Source organism: Salmo salar, chromosome 11 (assembly GCF_965601325.2).
Source record: "Salmo salar chromosome 11, fSalSal1, whole genome shotgun sequence".
Lineage (NCBI taxonomy): Eukaryota > Metazoa > Chordata > Actinopteri > Salmoniformes > Salmonidae > Salmo > Salmo salar.
This window is the reverse complement of record NC_138301.1, coordinates 87,698,444-87,714,776: the sequence shown is the minus strand read 5'-3', so window position 1 is coordinate 87,714,776 and position 16,333 is coordinate 87,698,444. Positions and strand designations below refer to the sequence as shown.

Genomic DNA, 16,333 nt, shown 5'->3' with positions numbered 1-16,333 from the left:
ATTTGACACTGCACACAAAGCCACTACACAGTTTTACTGCACCCTAATCCAACCCACACAGACAAACCGCTGCACAATCCCAAGATACAGCCAGTAACACTGCACTCCAATGCACCGCAACACACACACTCTATAAAGTAACCCTACACACAAACACACACCAGCATACGCACCGCCATCAAGAATCAAGAGACAACCACTGTTCGTTCACTTAACCATTTTAATAAATTCAGTTCTTTTCACCAATAGTGATACATACCTCAATGATTGATGAACACATTTTTGGTTACCTAAAAAAACATAACTTTCTTCATTTATAAAGGCACTTCACAGGTGTTGCTCCGTTGGAAACAATATGAGGGTTTGGAATGGATGAGGAACAGTAACAGTGGATTTTTTTTTTATATTGTCACACCAGATAGGTGGGGTGAAATGTGTTGTTTTACAGGGTCAGCCATAAGAGTACGGCGCCCTAGGAGCAAATTAGGGTTAAGGGCACATCAAATATTTTTCACCTTGTTGGCTTGGGGTATTCCAACCAGCGGCCTTTTGGTCAGTAGCCAAACGCTCTAACAGCTAGGCTACCTTCAGCTAAAAAGAAAAGCACTATCTTGTTTATATCAATGTCATACACTATATAGCATCATGGTAGTTCATTCGTCTTGGCTTTTGGCTCTTGAAACGCTTCAGGAGGTTTCAAATTCCAATAACAGTATTTAAATAAGGCTATAAGGAATCTAGGAGTGCTTTTCTCTAAGCAATACCATTTTTTTTTTTTCTGGAGACGATCTAAGATCTCCTTGCCTGCATGTAAGTGGGTATTTGTGTGACAGAGAATGCAAGAGAGGAAGAAAATGAGAGATCGGGAGAGAGAAAGACATTGCGTGTGTTTTTGGATGAATGAGTTTGAGATGTCATCATGGCAGCAGTATTTTTCTCTGTGTGTTGGAGGACTGGGGCTGGGGGGGGCTCTAGGCCTGGGCCAGGGCCCGTTTCAGGTCTCGGAGCAGCATGGGGCCCATGACACTCTTCTCTGTGTTGATGGTGATCAGAGCTGTAGACTCCTCCCTCAGCTCCACCGTCACCAGCACCACAGCTCCACTACTGGCCGTCTTACCAGCAAACCTACAGGGAACAGGAGATCGGAGACTGGGTTACTGACTGGATTACAGGACTGACTGAATAAAGGGTTACAGGGTAGCACGACCAAGTAGATATATGAGAGAGGGTTACAGAACAGGTAACATGGCGGACTAGATATACAGTAGAAGACAGGGTAACAGGACAGACTAAATACATGAGAAATGGTTACAGGAATGAGTAGATACAGGGTAAGATGACTGACTGGATACAAGAAAGAGAGAATTACTGAACACACATTTAGTCTTTAATCTGGGGCTAGTACTCCAAGTTCAGGGACCAAAGTAAAGGCTGAATAGCTGAATAGCTGACCTATAACTAAACTGCATGAAATGAAAAATCAATGTGGGGGCCAGCTGCCTATGCACACCGAGCCCGTCATAAATCCTCAACTAAGAAACATTCCAAAACATGACAAATCCTGCAATTACACAGCATTAATAAGAAGGTGTGTGAGTGAGTGGGAGGAGAGAGAGAAACAGGAGAGAGAGAGAGACAGTCTATTATCCAGCTAACTAAAAAGCCATTAGGGAGGAGACACACCATTCTGTCAATCAAACACATTCACCCCCTTTTTCCCCAGTGTGGGGAATCTGAGAGCAGGGTGTGGGCCCCTGAGGAACAGCCCCCACCCTTCCTTCCCCCTGGGAGAATTCTCAGCAGCCCAGTTTCCTAGGACACCAGCCCCGCAGACAGGGGACCAAAATAGGGTGCACATGGTGCCCATTGAGGGTGCTAACAAGAGCCAAGCAGGGGCCCTGACCCGGGGTGACCCAGCCCCTATTTAGGGTGACAGGTCTGGGCTGAGCCCCTTCTCTCCTGCTCCCTCTGGTCCTCTGGAGCCCCACGTGGCTGACAGGCTGACACCACCCAGCCATCTGCCTCCGTTTAGCACTACATCCCTGGGACAAAGACCCCCTGCGTGCCCCTGGTTAGGCCTCACAAATAACCGTTCTTAGGACTGACAACCAGGCCACAAAGACCCTCCTTCAGGCCTGATAATACCCCAGTAAAGAGCAGAGGAGAGAGGAGCCCCTCACAGCAGATCGAGCTGGAGCAGAGCCTGTAGGCTGGACCAGGGGTCACCAGCTGTCACCGTCTCCGGGTACAGATAAACGGCACGACCACCAATTAACACACACGGTGGCACGCACACACGCACACAGTAGTGTGTCTGGCTGTGCCCCTGGGGAGCGGCTAAATTACCATCAACAGAGGAGAGGGAGTTTATCAGGCAGCGCTCAGTCCTCTCAGACCTAATTAAAATATTAGCCACTTCAACAGGATACACACTCCACTGAAAACACCACTAATCCCTCGCCCCTCTTTCCCCTCGCCCATCTTGCCCCCTCTTCTCTTATTGTTAAATATTAAGTATTAGCCAAAAAGTGTGATGTAAGTTCAGCAGTTGTATAGGCCTCAATATGTAATTTTGCCAATTTTGTTATTCATCACAGGACATCACATGTAATTGCACAAACGAGCGTTTAAAAAAAGTCATACCTCGCCACTGTGTTCTTTGCTTTAGCCTCTCTCCATGCAAGCAGCCTGAGGTGTGTGTGTGTGGTGTGTGTGGTCCCTGTGGCTTAGTTAATGGGTTTAGGATATAAATCTATCATTAACACTAACACTGCCCCGAGGCTGCTCTTTGAGGCTGGGGGCTCTCTCTCTCTCTCTTTCTGGAGACACTGATTGGAACACTGCAGCCCAGGGAAGACTGTGTTGGAACCGGGGCAGACTGTGTTGGAACCGGGGAAGACTGTGTTGGAACCGGGGAAGACTGTGTTGGAACCGGGGCAGACTGTGTTGGAACCGGGGCAGACTGTGTTGGAACCGGGGCAGACTGTGTTGGAACCGGGGAAGACTGTGTTGGAACCGGGGCAGACTGTGTTGGAACCGGGGAAGACTGTGTTGGAACCGGGGAAGACTGTGTTGGAACCGGGGAAGACTGTGTTGGATTTGTCACTGGATGGTGTGCACTTCTAAGAGAGTTTGGTTTGTGTGTGTTCTCTGTACTTCTAAGCGAGTCTGTGTGTGTGTGCTCTGTACTTCTAAGAGAGTCTGTGTGTGTGTGCTCTGTACTTCTAAGCGAGTCTGTGTGTGTGTTCTCTGTACAGGTCAGTTTGGTAGTGGTGGACAATTACTTGATCCATTAGTTCTGTGCTGAAGGCCTCAGGGCAGGATGCTGCCTGGTTCTGATTTCTCACACACACACACACACACACACACACACACACACACACACACACACACACACACACCCCCCCCCCCCCCCCCCCCCCCCCCCCCCGACTAGAGGAGAAAAATCATAACGGGGCACACAGTGGAGACCCGAGGAGCATCCATTTACAAACCAGACGTGACCCAACTCTTTACTTACACACACAACCACAGAGAGAGCGATCAGCGGCGGTGATCGTGGTCTAAACCAGGTCATTGGTATGCCCGTGCTCTCTTCAGGCAGGCGTGTGTGGGGCTAAACACTGGATTAATTGCAGCGCATGAAAAGAAAATCATAACCCCTGGACTTAGAGGGGAGATTGGCATCGATCGCCAGGCTGCCGCTAAGCATCACTCTCCAATTATCTGCGTTTCTCCTCAGTGGAAAGAGCCTCACCCTGTTGCCATCTGCCTCCTACACCTCCATCCCTCCCTCCCTCCCTCCCTCCCTCCATTCTCCTCCACCATGCAAACACTAAGTGGGCTTCACCTTTACATTCAACCTTAGGCTGGGTGAGGAAGAACAAGGTTCAGTCTGCCACCCACCACAACCAACTGGCTTTGAGATGCTTTACAATTATGCCTGGTTGGATTTAGAAAAGCTTTTCCAGGTGCTCAAAGCACTTTGCATTTTGTGGACATATTCAACCAAAAAAACAAACATATGGTGTTTTGACTGGTTAGTTAGTGGTCAAACAGAAATCTATCTTAATCATGTGGTCAGACAGACAGCAGCTGCCTGGTGGACTAAACTAGGCCCTGCCTGGTGGACTAAACTAGGCCCTGCCTGGTGGACTAAACTAGGCCCTGCCTGGTTAAAACCCTTAACGCGGCAACGCGCTCCCAGCAACCCCACACTCTGTCCTGAATGAGCTTAGGTGGGCTTCACTGGCCACGTGATCCGACGAGTGTCCAAGACCAAGTGTCCTTCAGCAGGGTGGTCAGATCAGACCAGCTACAGCCAGACTCCTACTGTTATTAGCGCCTATTAGGAGAGCAGGACACTTCACAAGACACTGCCAATACGGTCACTGACTGACCACACTACGGCCCATATGGACACACCACTAGATGGAGGGAGGGAGAGGAGGGGAAAAAGAAAGTAGTGTCCACTTCACAAGGACAGTAGACAGATGTGTTAACTAATGCAGAGCTGGGGTTGGGGAGAGAGAGTACTCACACATTGTTATTGGTTATGTTCATAAATAACCATTGCTACCAGTGTTTTTAGGGGTTCACAGCAAAGCTGTGAATACCTATTGTTATTTTCTGTGGAATTTATTTTCTTTACACGGTCAAATAACTCATTAGGAACACAGAAAGTAGAGGCCATAAGCAATTTGGTCAAAAAGAATGGCACTGATTGGCCTACAGGGGGAGCTGTTACAACAAGCCTCACTTAAACCCTCATATCCGTCGCATCGTTTGACCTAAACTTAAAACTTTGTATGTAGGTGCTGAACGAACTTGCCTCAAGGTCCCATAAGGTCTGCCAGGATAGATTATCCTCCATCTTTGACATTTTTGAAAACCTTTGGAAAAACGTCTCATGAACCGTAAGTCCAAATAACACAAATTTGGTATGTAGACCCATGGTACATCTCTTAACTTAGCTTATCTCTAAGGTATTGATTAAATCAGATTTCACATTTCCATTCAAATCCTTTGTAAATCCCCTCCACAATGTTCTACAAAACTTGAAACGTTTTAAGGTCATCAATACATTATTATGATGAACCATGATAAGTTTGGCAATGATACCTTTAAAAAAAAAAAAATGAAGGAAACTATGACAGTCTAAACTATCTAATGTTAATGCTTAAAATCACATTTTTCTACTCATTGACTGAAGGTCAGATTCACTCCATATTTGGTATTTTGACTCATCACAACGCATTCAAAGATGGTCACACTATACCAGCAGACGCATATTAGCCATATGGACCTATGGTTCATGAGAATAAGGATTTTTGTATATTTAAGCACATTAGCACATTTGAGCATATTAGCATATGGCTAATATGCGTCTGCTGGTATAGTGTGACCATCTTTGAATGCGTTGTGATGAGTTAAAATACAAAATATGGAGTGAATCTGACTTTCAGTCAATGAGTAGAAAAATGTGTTAGAGTAAATAGCAGCCAGAGTAAATATGAAGTTGGTCACCCCTTTGTCGCTATAATAGCATCCACTCTTCTGGGAAGACTTTCCACTAGCTGTTGGAAAATTGCTGCGGGGACTTAATTCCATTCAGCCACAAGAGCATTAGTGAGGTTAGGCACTGATTCAGGAAGATTAGGCCTGGCTCGCAGTCAGCATTCCAATCCATCCCAAAGGTGTTTGATGGGGTTGAGGTCAGGGCTCTTTGCAGGCCAGTCAAGTTCTTCCACACTGTGGACCTCTCTTTGTGCACGGGGGCATTGTCATGCTGAAACAGGAAAGGGCCTTCCCCAAAATGTTGCCACAAAGTTGGAAGCACAGAATTGTATAGAATGTCATTGTACGCTGTAGTGTTAAGATTTCCCTTCACTGGAACTAAGGGGCCTAGCCCGAACCATGGAAAACAGCCCCAGACCATTAATCCTCCACCAAACTTTACAGTTGGCAATTTGTATTGGTGCAGGTAGCGTTATCCTGGCATCCGCCAAACCCAGATTCGTCCATCAGACTGCCAGATGGTGAAGCATGATTCATCACTCCAGAGAACGTGTTTCCACTGCTCCAATGGCGGTGAGCTTTACACCACTCGAGCCGACGCTTGGCAATCTTAGGCTTGTGTGTGGCTGCTCGGCCATGGAAACCCATTTCATGAAGCTCCCGACAAACAGTTCTTGTGCTGACTTTGCTTCCAAAGGCAGTTTGGAACTTGGTAGTGAGTGTTGCAACCGAGGCCAGAGGATTTTTAACACGCTACGCGCTTCAGCGGCCCTGTTCTGGGAGCTTGTCTGGCCTACCACTTCGCAGCTGAGCCGTTGTTGCTCCTAGACGTTTCCATTTCACAATAACAGCACTAACAGCTGACCAGGGCAGCTCTAGCAGGGCAGAAATTTGACAAACTGACTTGTTGGAAAGGTGCCATCCTATGATTGTGCCACGTTGAAAGTCACTGAGCTCTTCAGTTCGGCCATTCTATTACCAATTGTCAACGGATATCTATAGATATTTTTTTGTTGATGCAGCATTCAAATATGGCTGCACTGTACCTATAGATTTAGCATATACACTCAATGAATTAGCCTCTAAAGAACTTGAGAATCATTAGTTGCCGCATTTAAAAAAATGGCCACGCTACACCACGAGACGACACCATACCACACCAGGGCTATAAGAACTGAACCAACGGACATGGGGCCAACAAATGTGGTATGTAAACCTTATGTATATGTCCTTAGAAGCTGTGCGAATATAAAAAAAGGTCTCCGCAACCTTAGATTGGCACCAGTGGCATAACATATTCACACCCTATAAGAAATTAACCATAATGTGTGTTAATCCCACCTCGTTGCCTCTGGACGAATTGCCTTCAGAAATTCTGGAGAATCTCAATTGCCTTAACTAATTTTATTTTATTAAAGTCCCATAATTGAAAGATGACCGCAATACAGTGCCTTTGGAAAGTATTCAGACGCCTTCACTTTTTCCACTTTGTTACAGCATTATTTAAAAATGGATTAAAATAGTCCCCCCCATATCAATCTACACACAAAACCTCATTAATGACAATGTAAAGACAGGTTTTTAGACATTTTTGCAAATGTTAAATATTTTAAATAAAAAAACCTGATAACATTTACGTAAGTATTCAGACCCTTTACTGAGTAGTTTGTTGAAGCACCTTTTGCAGCAATTACAGCCTTGAGTCTTCTTGGGTATGACCCTACAAGCTTGGCACACCTGTATTATGGAGTTGCTCTCATTCTCCTCTGCAGATCCTCTCAAGCTCTGTCAGGTTGGATGGGGAGCGACGCTGCACAGCTATTTTCAGGTCTCTCCAGAGATGTTCGATCGGGTTCAAGTCCGGGCTCCGGCTGGGCCACTAAAGGACATTGAGGCTTGACCTGAAGCCACTCCTGCGTTGTCTTGCCTGTGTGCTTAGGATCGATGTCCTGTTGGAAGGTGAACCTTCGATCCAGACTGAGGTTCTGAGCGCTCCGGAGCAGGATTTCATCAAGGATCTCTGTCCTTTGCTCCTTTCATCTTTCCTCCCTTGATCCTGAATAGTGTCCCAGTCCCTACTGCTGAAAAACATCCCCACAGCATGATGCTACCACCACCATGCTTCACCGTATGGATGGTGCCAGGTTTCCTCCAGACGTAAAGCTGGGCATTCAGGATAAAGAGTTCAATCTTGGTTTCATCAGACCAGAAAATCTTGTTTCGCATGGTCTGAGTTCTTTAGCCAGCTTGGAGTTTGCCAAAAGGTACCCGTCATGTGCCTTTTACTGAGGGCTGGCTTCGGTTTGGCCACTCTACCATAAAAGCCTGATTGGTGGAGTGCTGCAGAGATGGTTGTCCTTCTGGAAGGTTCTCCCATCTTCACAGAGGAACTCTGGAGCTCTGTCAGAGTGACCATCGGGTTCTTGGTCACCTCCCTGACCAAAGCCCTTCTCCACCGATTGCACAGTTTGGCCAGGTGGCCAGCTCTAGGAAGAGACTTGGTAGTTCCAAACTTCTTCCAATTAAGAATGATGGAGGCCACTATGTTCTTGGGGACCTTCAATACTGCAGAAATGTTTTGGTACCCTGCCCCATGCTGACACAATCCTGTCTTGGAGCTCTACGGACAATTCCTTTGACCTCATGGCTTGGTTTTTGCTCTGACAACTGTGGGACCTTATATTGACAGGTGTGTGCCTTTCCAAATCATGTCCAATCAATTTAATTTACCACAGGTGGACTCCAATCAAGTTGTAGAAACATCAAGGATCATCAAATGGAAACAGGATGCACCTGAGCTCAATTTCGAGTCTAACCTGTTAGGGCTAGGGGGCAGTATTTGCACGGCTGGATAAAAAAAATGTACCCGATTTAATCTGGTTACTAATCCTACCCAGTAACTAGAATATGCATATACTTATTATATATGGATAGAAAACACTCTAAAGTTTCTAAAACTGTTTGAATGGTGTCTGTGAGTATAACAGAACTCATTTGGCAGGCAAAACCCTGAGACATTTTCTGACAGGAAGTGGATACCTGATGTGTTGTATTACCTTTAAACCTATCCCATTGAAAAACACAGAGGCTGAGGAATATTTTGGCACTTCCTATTGCTTCCACTAGATGTCACCAGCCTTTACAAAGTGTTTTGAGTCTTCTGGAGGGAGATCTGACCGAACAAGAGCCATGGAACGATGATGGCCCATTAGACACCTGGCGCGCGAGTTCATGTTGGGTACCCTCGTTCCAATACGTTATAAAAGAGTATGCATTCGTCCACCTTGAATATTATTCATGTTCTGGTTAAAAAAGGCCCTAATGATTTATGCTATACAACGTTTGACATGTTTGAACGAACGTAAATATATTTTTTCCCCTCGTTCATGACGAGAAGTCCGGCTGGCTTAGATCATGTGCTAACAAGACGGAGATTTTTGGACATAAATGATGAGCTTTTTTGAACAAAACTACATTCGTTATGGACCTGTGATACCTGGAAGTGACATCTGATGAAGAGAATGAAAGGTAATGGATTATTTACATAGTATTTTCGATTTTAGATCTCCCCAACATGACGTCTAGTCTGTATCGCAACGCGTATTTTTCTGGGCGCAGTGCTCAGATTATTGCAAAGTGTGATTTCCCAGTAAGGTTATTTTTAAATCTGGCAAGTTGATTGCGTTCAAGAGATGTAAATATATAATTCTTTAAATGACAATATAATATTTTACCAATGTTTTCTAATTTTAATTATTTAATTTGTGGTGTTGACTTGACTGCCGGTTATTGGAGGGAAACGATTTCCTCAACATCAATGCCATAGTAAAACGCTGTTTTTGGATATAAATATGAACTTGATAGAACTAAAAATGCATGCATTGTCTAACATAATGTCCTAGGAGTGTCATCTGATGGAGATTGTAAAAGGTTAGTGCATCATTTTAGCTGGTTTTATGGTTTTGGTGACCCTGTCTTTGAATTGACAAAACATTACACACAACTCTTGTAAATGTACTGTCCTAACATACTCTAAATTTATGCTTTCGCCGTAAAACCTTTTTGAAATCGTAAAACGTGGTTAGATTAAGGAGATGTTTATCTTTCAAAGGGTGTAAAATAGTTGTATGTTTGAAAAATTTGAATTTTGACATTTATTTGGATTCAAATTTGCCGCTCTTGAAATGCACCTGCTGTTGATGGAGTGCACCACGGGGGGGACGCTAGCGTCCCACCTAGCCCATAGAGGCTAATAGCAAAGGGTCTGAATACCTATGTAAATAAGGTATTTCAGTTTTTTTTTATTATTAATACATGTGCAAAAATGATTTAATCAATTTTAGAATAAGGCTGTAAAGTGACAATTTGGAAAAGGGTAAGGGGTCTGAATACTTTCCAAATGCACTGTATACCAATACACTAAGATTGAAATATTTTCACAAATCTTAACCTAAACCATCAGTCAAATTTACCCCAGAATTGGTATATAAATGCAATACTTTAAGAATGATTACCTGCTTCATCAAACCTACAGACTAAACTTCACTTGCATCATCCTTGTGGTATTGAGAGAAACGTAATGCTTTCACTGATTGCACATTAAGGAAGATAGTTCCTACATGATAGTGCTTGCTTTGTTACCCGAATAATATTTTTTCCCTTTGTCATCCTGTGAATCCCATTCATTGCAGCTCACAGCTATAATTATTTGGTTGCACATTCAGCAATAAAGTTCACAAACCCGACACAAATTGGATGCCGCAGAATAATAAAACAAATAAATATTATTACGTCATGAAAGTTCTTTAGACTGCAAATTGTTGGTATTAGAAGTGCTAATCAAATAACAATTATGACAGTTATAATGGTTATTTAAATAATGGAATAACATATTCAACATCCTCATTCATTTAAGACTAATGGAACAAAAAGTTTACTTGTATTTAACGTCATATATCAGTTATCACCAAATGGAAACAAAACTGGATATATGAATAGATTATATTGAAGCAAAGCGAAAACATAGCTCACAATTCCAAAGGTGCACTTTTAAAAATGAAGGTCTCTAACCAACCAAAGCATACAAATACAATCAAATTTGCTTTCAAACTGAGTGAAAAATAGAGCAGATTTATTCTATTCCTCCTGTTTAGACATAAACAAGAACAGCTTTTTCTACATTTGCTTTTCTGCTTGATTTATTGCCAGCCTCCTTTCCAGCAATCAATTGGGCTGTGTTGAAGTGGTGGTTAGGGTTTCCTCAGTTACAACAGGGCTGCACCCTGCTGGTGATCAACGGGACTACATGTCTGAGAGGTAGAGGTGTTGACACACACACACACACACACACACACACACACACACACACACACACACACACACACACACACACACACACACACACACACACACCAAAGATAACCGGAGATATGCAGTAAAGCACCCCAAAATAATATTCAAATAGCCACAACAAATGTAACATAGTTTTGTAGCTAATAGCACCACACAATATAAATGGTATCACATGATACCATTTTCAGATCATTATTTCTACATTAAGTCTGAACCTTGACCCCCAGGCATGGATGTGCTGGTGCCCAGGCCAGAGAGGCCTGTCCCTGGGGAGAGGTGGTGAGGAGATGGGGTCCTAGTGGAGGTCACCTCCATCACAGTAATATTAATGAAAAGTGACCTCCACAATGAGCTCTCTGTGTGTATCCACTCATATGGATCCCTCTCATTCCTACTGTGTGCGTTTGTGTCAGCATTAGTCTGTGGTGTCTGTGAGCACTAGTAGTTGTGCAGCATCGACATACCTCACCTATGAGATACCACCACCCATGTGGGATTTTTACATCTGAAGGAAACCGTAGATGGCTCCACCTAACCTTCCAGTATATACCTAACCCCTTGAGCTCTGCAGACACAGAAGGGGAGGCTCTTCAGTAGGATTTGGTGGTATCCAGATTTTCATATTGTCATACCATGCTTCTCCCATACAGGAATTGATGGTATTACCGGGATAGCACCCAAGGGGGCGCTAAAAACGCTAGAAAATCCCATTAGGCTTCTAACAGAATACTATCCAAATCAGCACAAACTAAGAGCAAAATCACAGACGCTGTTAGTTAAAGAATTTGCAAAGACAAGCAAATCCCGCTCATAAATTTATACAAGAAGAGCTAGTTGCTATCAAATAAAATATTCGGTGAGTATGGCCATTTACAAGAAAAAGTGAATGAGTGAAATTCTGCAAATGAACAAAGTTGTGACGCATGCTTTTCTGAAGGAAGGGCAGCATGTGTACACGAGAACAGAGGAGAAGAAGAAAAAAACACTAGTTGGAAGTACAGGGGAAAAAATGACAACTCAACCAGAGCTCTTTGACTTCTGGCAGAAAGCCATAAGATATGATGGCAAATATTTAGTAGTGACTTGCATACAAGTGTAACGTCATCATCTCATGTGCGCCGCACAACAGAGACTTGCAGATAGAGCTTCAAGTTCCTCGGCGTACACATCACTGACAAACTAAAATGGTCCACCCACACAGACAGTGTGGTGAAGAAGGCGCAACAGCGCCTCTTCAACCTCAGAAGGCTGAATATATTTGTCTTGGCACCTAAAACCCTCAAACTTTTACAGATGCACAATTGAGAGCATCCCGTGGGGCTGTATCACCGGCTGGTACGGCAACTGCACCACCCGAAACTGCAGGGCTCTCCAGAGGGTGGTGCGGACTGCCCAACGCATCACCGGGGGCAAACTATCTGCCCTTCAGGATACTGACAGCACCCGATGTCACAGGAAGGCCAAAAAGATCATCTAGAACAACCACCTGAGCCACTGCCTGTTCACCCCGCTATCATCCAGAAGGCGAGGTCAGTACAGGTGCATCAAAGCGGGGACCGAGAGACTGAAAAACAGCTTCTATCTCAAGGCCATCAGACTGTTAAACAGCCATCACTAGCACATTAGAAGCTGCTGCCCTATATAAAGTTGATGTTGGAAGTTTACATACACCTTAGTCAAATACATTTAAACTCAGTTTTTCACAATCCCTGACATTTAATCCTAGTAAAATTTCCCTGTTTTAGGTCAGTTAGGATCACCACTTTATTTTAAGAATGTGAAATGTCAGAATAATAGTAGAGAGAATGATTTATTTCAGCTTTTATTTCTATCACATTCCCAGTGGGTCAGAAGTTTACAGACTCAATTAGTATTTGGTAGCATTGCCTTTAAATTGTTTAACTTGGGTCAATCGTTTCGGGTAGTCTTCCACAAGCTTCCCACAAAAAGTTGGGTGAATCTTGGCCCATTCCTCCTGACAGAGCTGGTGTAACCAAGTCAGGTTTGTAGGCCTCCTTGCTCGCACACGCCTTTTCAGTTCTGCCCACAAATTTTCTATAGGATTGAGGTCAGGGCTTTGTGATGGCCACTCCAATACCTTGTCGTCCTTAAGCCATTTTGCACAACTTTGGAAGTATGTTTGGGGTCATTGTCCATTTGGAAGACCCATTTGCAACCAAGCTTTAACCTCCTGACTGATGTTTTGAGAAGTTGCTTCAATATATCCACCTAATTTTCCTCTCATGATGCCATCTATTTTGTGAAGTGCACCAGTCCCTCCTGCAGCAAAGCACCCCCACAACATGATGCTGCCACCCCCGTGCTTCATGGTTGGGATGGTGTTCTTCGGCTTGCAAGCCTCCCCCTTTTTCTCCAAACATAACGATGGTCATTATCCGGTTCAAGTCTGGGATCTGGCTGGGCCACTCAAGGACATTGAGACTTTTCATCAAGGATCTCTGTACTTTGCTCCGGTCAGCTTTCCCTCAATCCCGACTAGTCTCCCAGCTTGCTCAGATTAGCCAGGCGGCCAGCTCTAGGAAGAGTTATGGTGGTTCTTAACTTCTTCCATTTAAGAATGATGGAGGCCACTGTGTTCTTGGGGAAATTCAATGCTGCAGAAATGTTTTGGTACCCTTCCCTAGATCTGTGCCTTGACACATTACTGTCTCGGAGCTCTCCAGACAATTTCTTCGACCTCATGGCTTGGTTTTTGCTCTGACATGCACTGTCAACTGTGGGACCTTTACATAGACAGGTGTGTGCCTTTCCAAATCATGCCCAATACATTTAATTTAACACAGATGGACTCCAAGTTGTAGAAACATCAAGGATGAAAAATGGAAACACCTGAGCTCAATTTCAAGTCTCATAGCAAAGGGCCTGAATACTTAAGTAAATAAGGTATTGCTGTTTTTTATTGTTATATTTAAATATTATTATTATTATTATTATTATTATTATTATTATTATTATTATTATTATTATTATTATTAATAATAAATATATATTTTTACTCCTTTTTCTCCCCAATTGGCAGTTACAGTCTTGTCCCATTGCTGCAACTCCAGTACGGACTCGGGAGAGGCGAAGGTTGAGAGCCGTGCATCCTCCGAAACACAACCCTGCCAAGCCGCACTGCTTCTTGAGACACTGCTCGCTTAACCCGGAAGCCAGCCACACCAATGTGTCGGAGGAAACACCGTACAACAGGCGACCGTGTCAGCGTGCATTCGCCTGGCCCGCCATGCCACAGGTGTTGCTAGAGCACGATGGGACAAGGTCATGTTTTACACATTTGCAAAAATGTCAACAACAACAAAAATATTTTTGCTTTGTCATTACACAATCAACATGTAGACTGATGTGGTAAAACATGATTTAATCAATTTTAGAATAAGGCTGTAATGTCACAAAATGTGGAAAAAGTCAAGGGGTCGGAATACTTTCCGAATGTATACAGTATACTGCACAAGACTACCGCTAGGCCTTGGGTCGTATACAGGAAGCGTTTCAGAGTCGAAGTGATAATAGAAACATTTTACTCCCGACTTTTACGGGTAAAAAATAAAAGCTACGCAAGCCTCTTCAGCCACAAGAGTCTCACCTAGTCGGTAGGTAATTATGGAGACCTCATGAGCCATACTAACCAGTGAAAAAGACACCTTCCAGGCTGGAGTGTGATGAGACTATGGACATGTTCTGAAATGTGGAGGGGTTGGATTGTGCACCGCCTGCCCTTTAAATACGTCACTCATCGCTTCAACTCACACCCACCAAACGGAGCAAACGTACCAGTATGTTCAAGAAAGCAGAAAAACTCTGGGAAAACTGCCATGCAGTGTAGAAAACGTTTAAAATCCTGCTTGTAACAACCATTATACTGTATGATTCAGTACAATATGCCTCACATTATTCTAAATATTAGAATTGGTTAAAAAAAAATTAAAAGGTTATGCATGCCAACATATTAACCAAAAATTAAGAGTAGGCAAAGTGGTCGTGTCAGGTGAAAACAATATCAAACGGTTTACCATCGCTACATTTGGATGTACATTCACAATCAAGCTGGCGATGCCTCATCGGGATTGGTTATTCCCCATCATTTGCAACAATGTCAATTAGCACCACTGATTCTATTTCGATCAGAGAGGGAGAAGAATATAGATGCTCCTTGTATCTTTGGTTGTCACCTTTCCTTTGCGATACCTAAAAACTGTCGTGATGACCAGCTGAGATAATTTTAGGAGGTGATTTTACTCCTGGCTCAGTGTCTGAACCGTTTGTCTGAACATCCTAAAACCTACTCTGAGGTGGGATTCCTTTTGTCTTAAAAAACAGGTTAACAGGATTCCTAGGAACTTTTCTGAGACCCTTTGTGGATACAAGCCCAGGTCATCATTGTGAGACCAGAAGAGAGCGTGTCATCATTAAGGGACGGTGAGTAGAGTGCAGCTTCCTCACCAGTCGTCAGCCAGCCAGGAGACAGAGATTGATAGTCCAGAGTCATTTGTCCTATTGGTTATTCTAAATGAAGTATGGGGTTATTGGAGGCAGGCCTCTCCCACCGGCTAACATTGATTTCCACTGATTCTCCTCTCCTCCCAGCTCCCTGTAACCTTGTGCTGGTGTCTCCTATCATCTCCCTCCCACTCTCCTCTCTTCTCCTTCTCACCTTTTATACCCCCCTCTATTTTTCCATCCACTTCTCTTTCTTCTGCTCTCGCTCTCTTATTCATCCTCTCCCTCCCTGTTTCTCATCCTCTCTCTCAAACAGAAAGAGACGGGGGAGACAAAGGGAAGGAGGGAGAGAGACGGACATTCAGTCAGTGGGATACAGAGACAGACAGGGAGGTAAAGATAAAGTGAAAGAGGGACAGAGTGGGAGACAGAGGGAAAGATAAAAGGAGAGACAGGAAGAGGGACAGAGAGGAAGTGAAAGAGACATAAGGAAACAGAGAGCGAGAGAAAGAGGGAGGGGTAATTATCCATCAGGTGTGTGGGTGTGCGTGACAGAGGAGGACGCTCATTAGCACACCATGTGTACACCAATTACACAACAAGCCTTGACACGCACACACATCTCACCTGTGGATGTCGTCTTGACCGGATGGAACCACTCCCAGGTTGGCCACGGTTGCCACCTGTCTGCTGATTGGTTGGCTGATCGTGTTCTCTGCTGCCATGGTGATGGTTGCCGAGCTCTCGTTCATGCCCAGCAGTTTCCCTGATTGGGTGAGAAACAGAAACAAGTGAAATGATGCACTCGCATCACATCGAGGAGGTTGCGCTGCAGGTGCGCTGAAGAAGAATCCTCACTAACTGTTCACTGTGCTCAACACACACAGCCAGTCTGATTGTGACAAACGACAGGAAATTAACATAGTGCTGAAGAGCTTGACTGTGAAGAAGACGAAGAAAGAAAGCGCACTTTTGGACAACACAAGAGCTCCCAACACTCCAG

General features: G+C 44.1%; 1 protein-coding gene across 1 annotated transcript in view; it reads right to left on the bottom strand.

Annotated features, from left to right (window-relative positions):
• Positions 1–206: 206 nt before the first annotated feature.
• LOC106563041 (AP-3 complex subunit beta-1) overlaps positions 207–16,333 on the bottom strand; it is a 57,695-nt gene continuing 41,568 nt past the window's right edge. Inside the window, exons 26-27 of the mRNA XM_014128254.3 lie at positions 15,958–16,096; positions 207–1,125 (exon numbers count right to left, since the gene is read on the bottom strand). Coding sequence (XP_013983729.2) covers positions 972–1,125; positions 15,958–16,096 — 293 coding nt within the window. The 3' untranslated portion in view covers positions 207–971. The remainder of the gene's footprint in view (positions 1,126–15,957; positions 16,097–16,333) is intronic.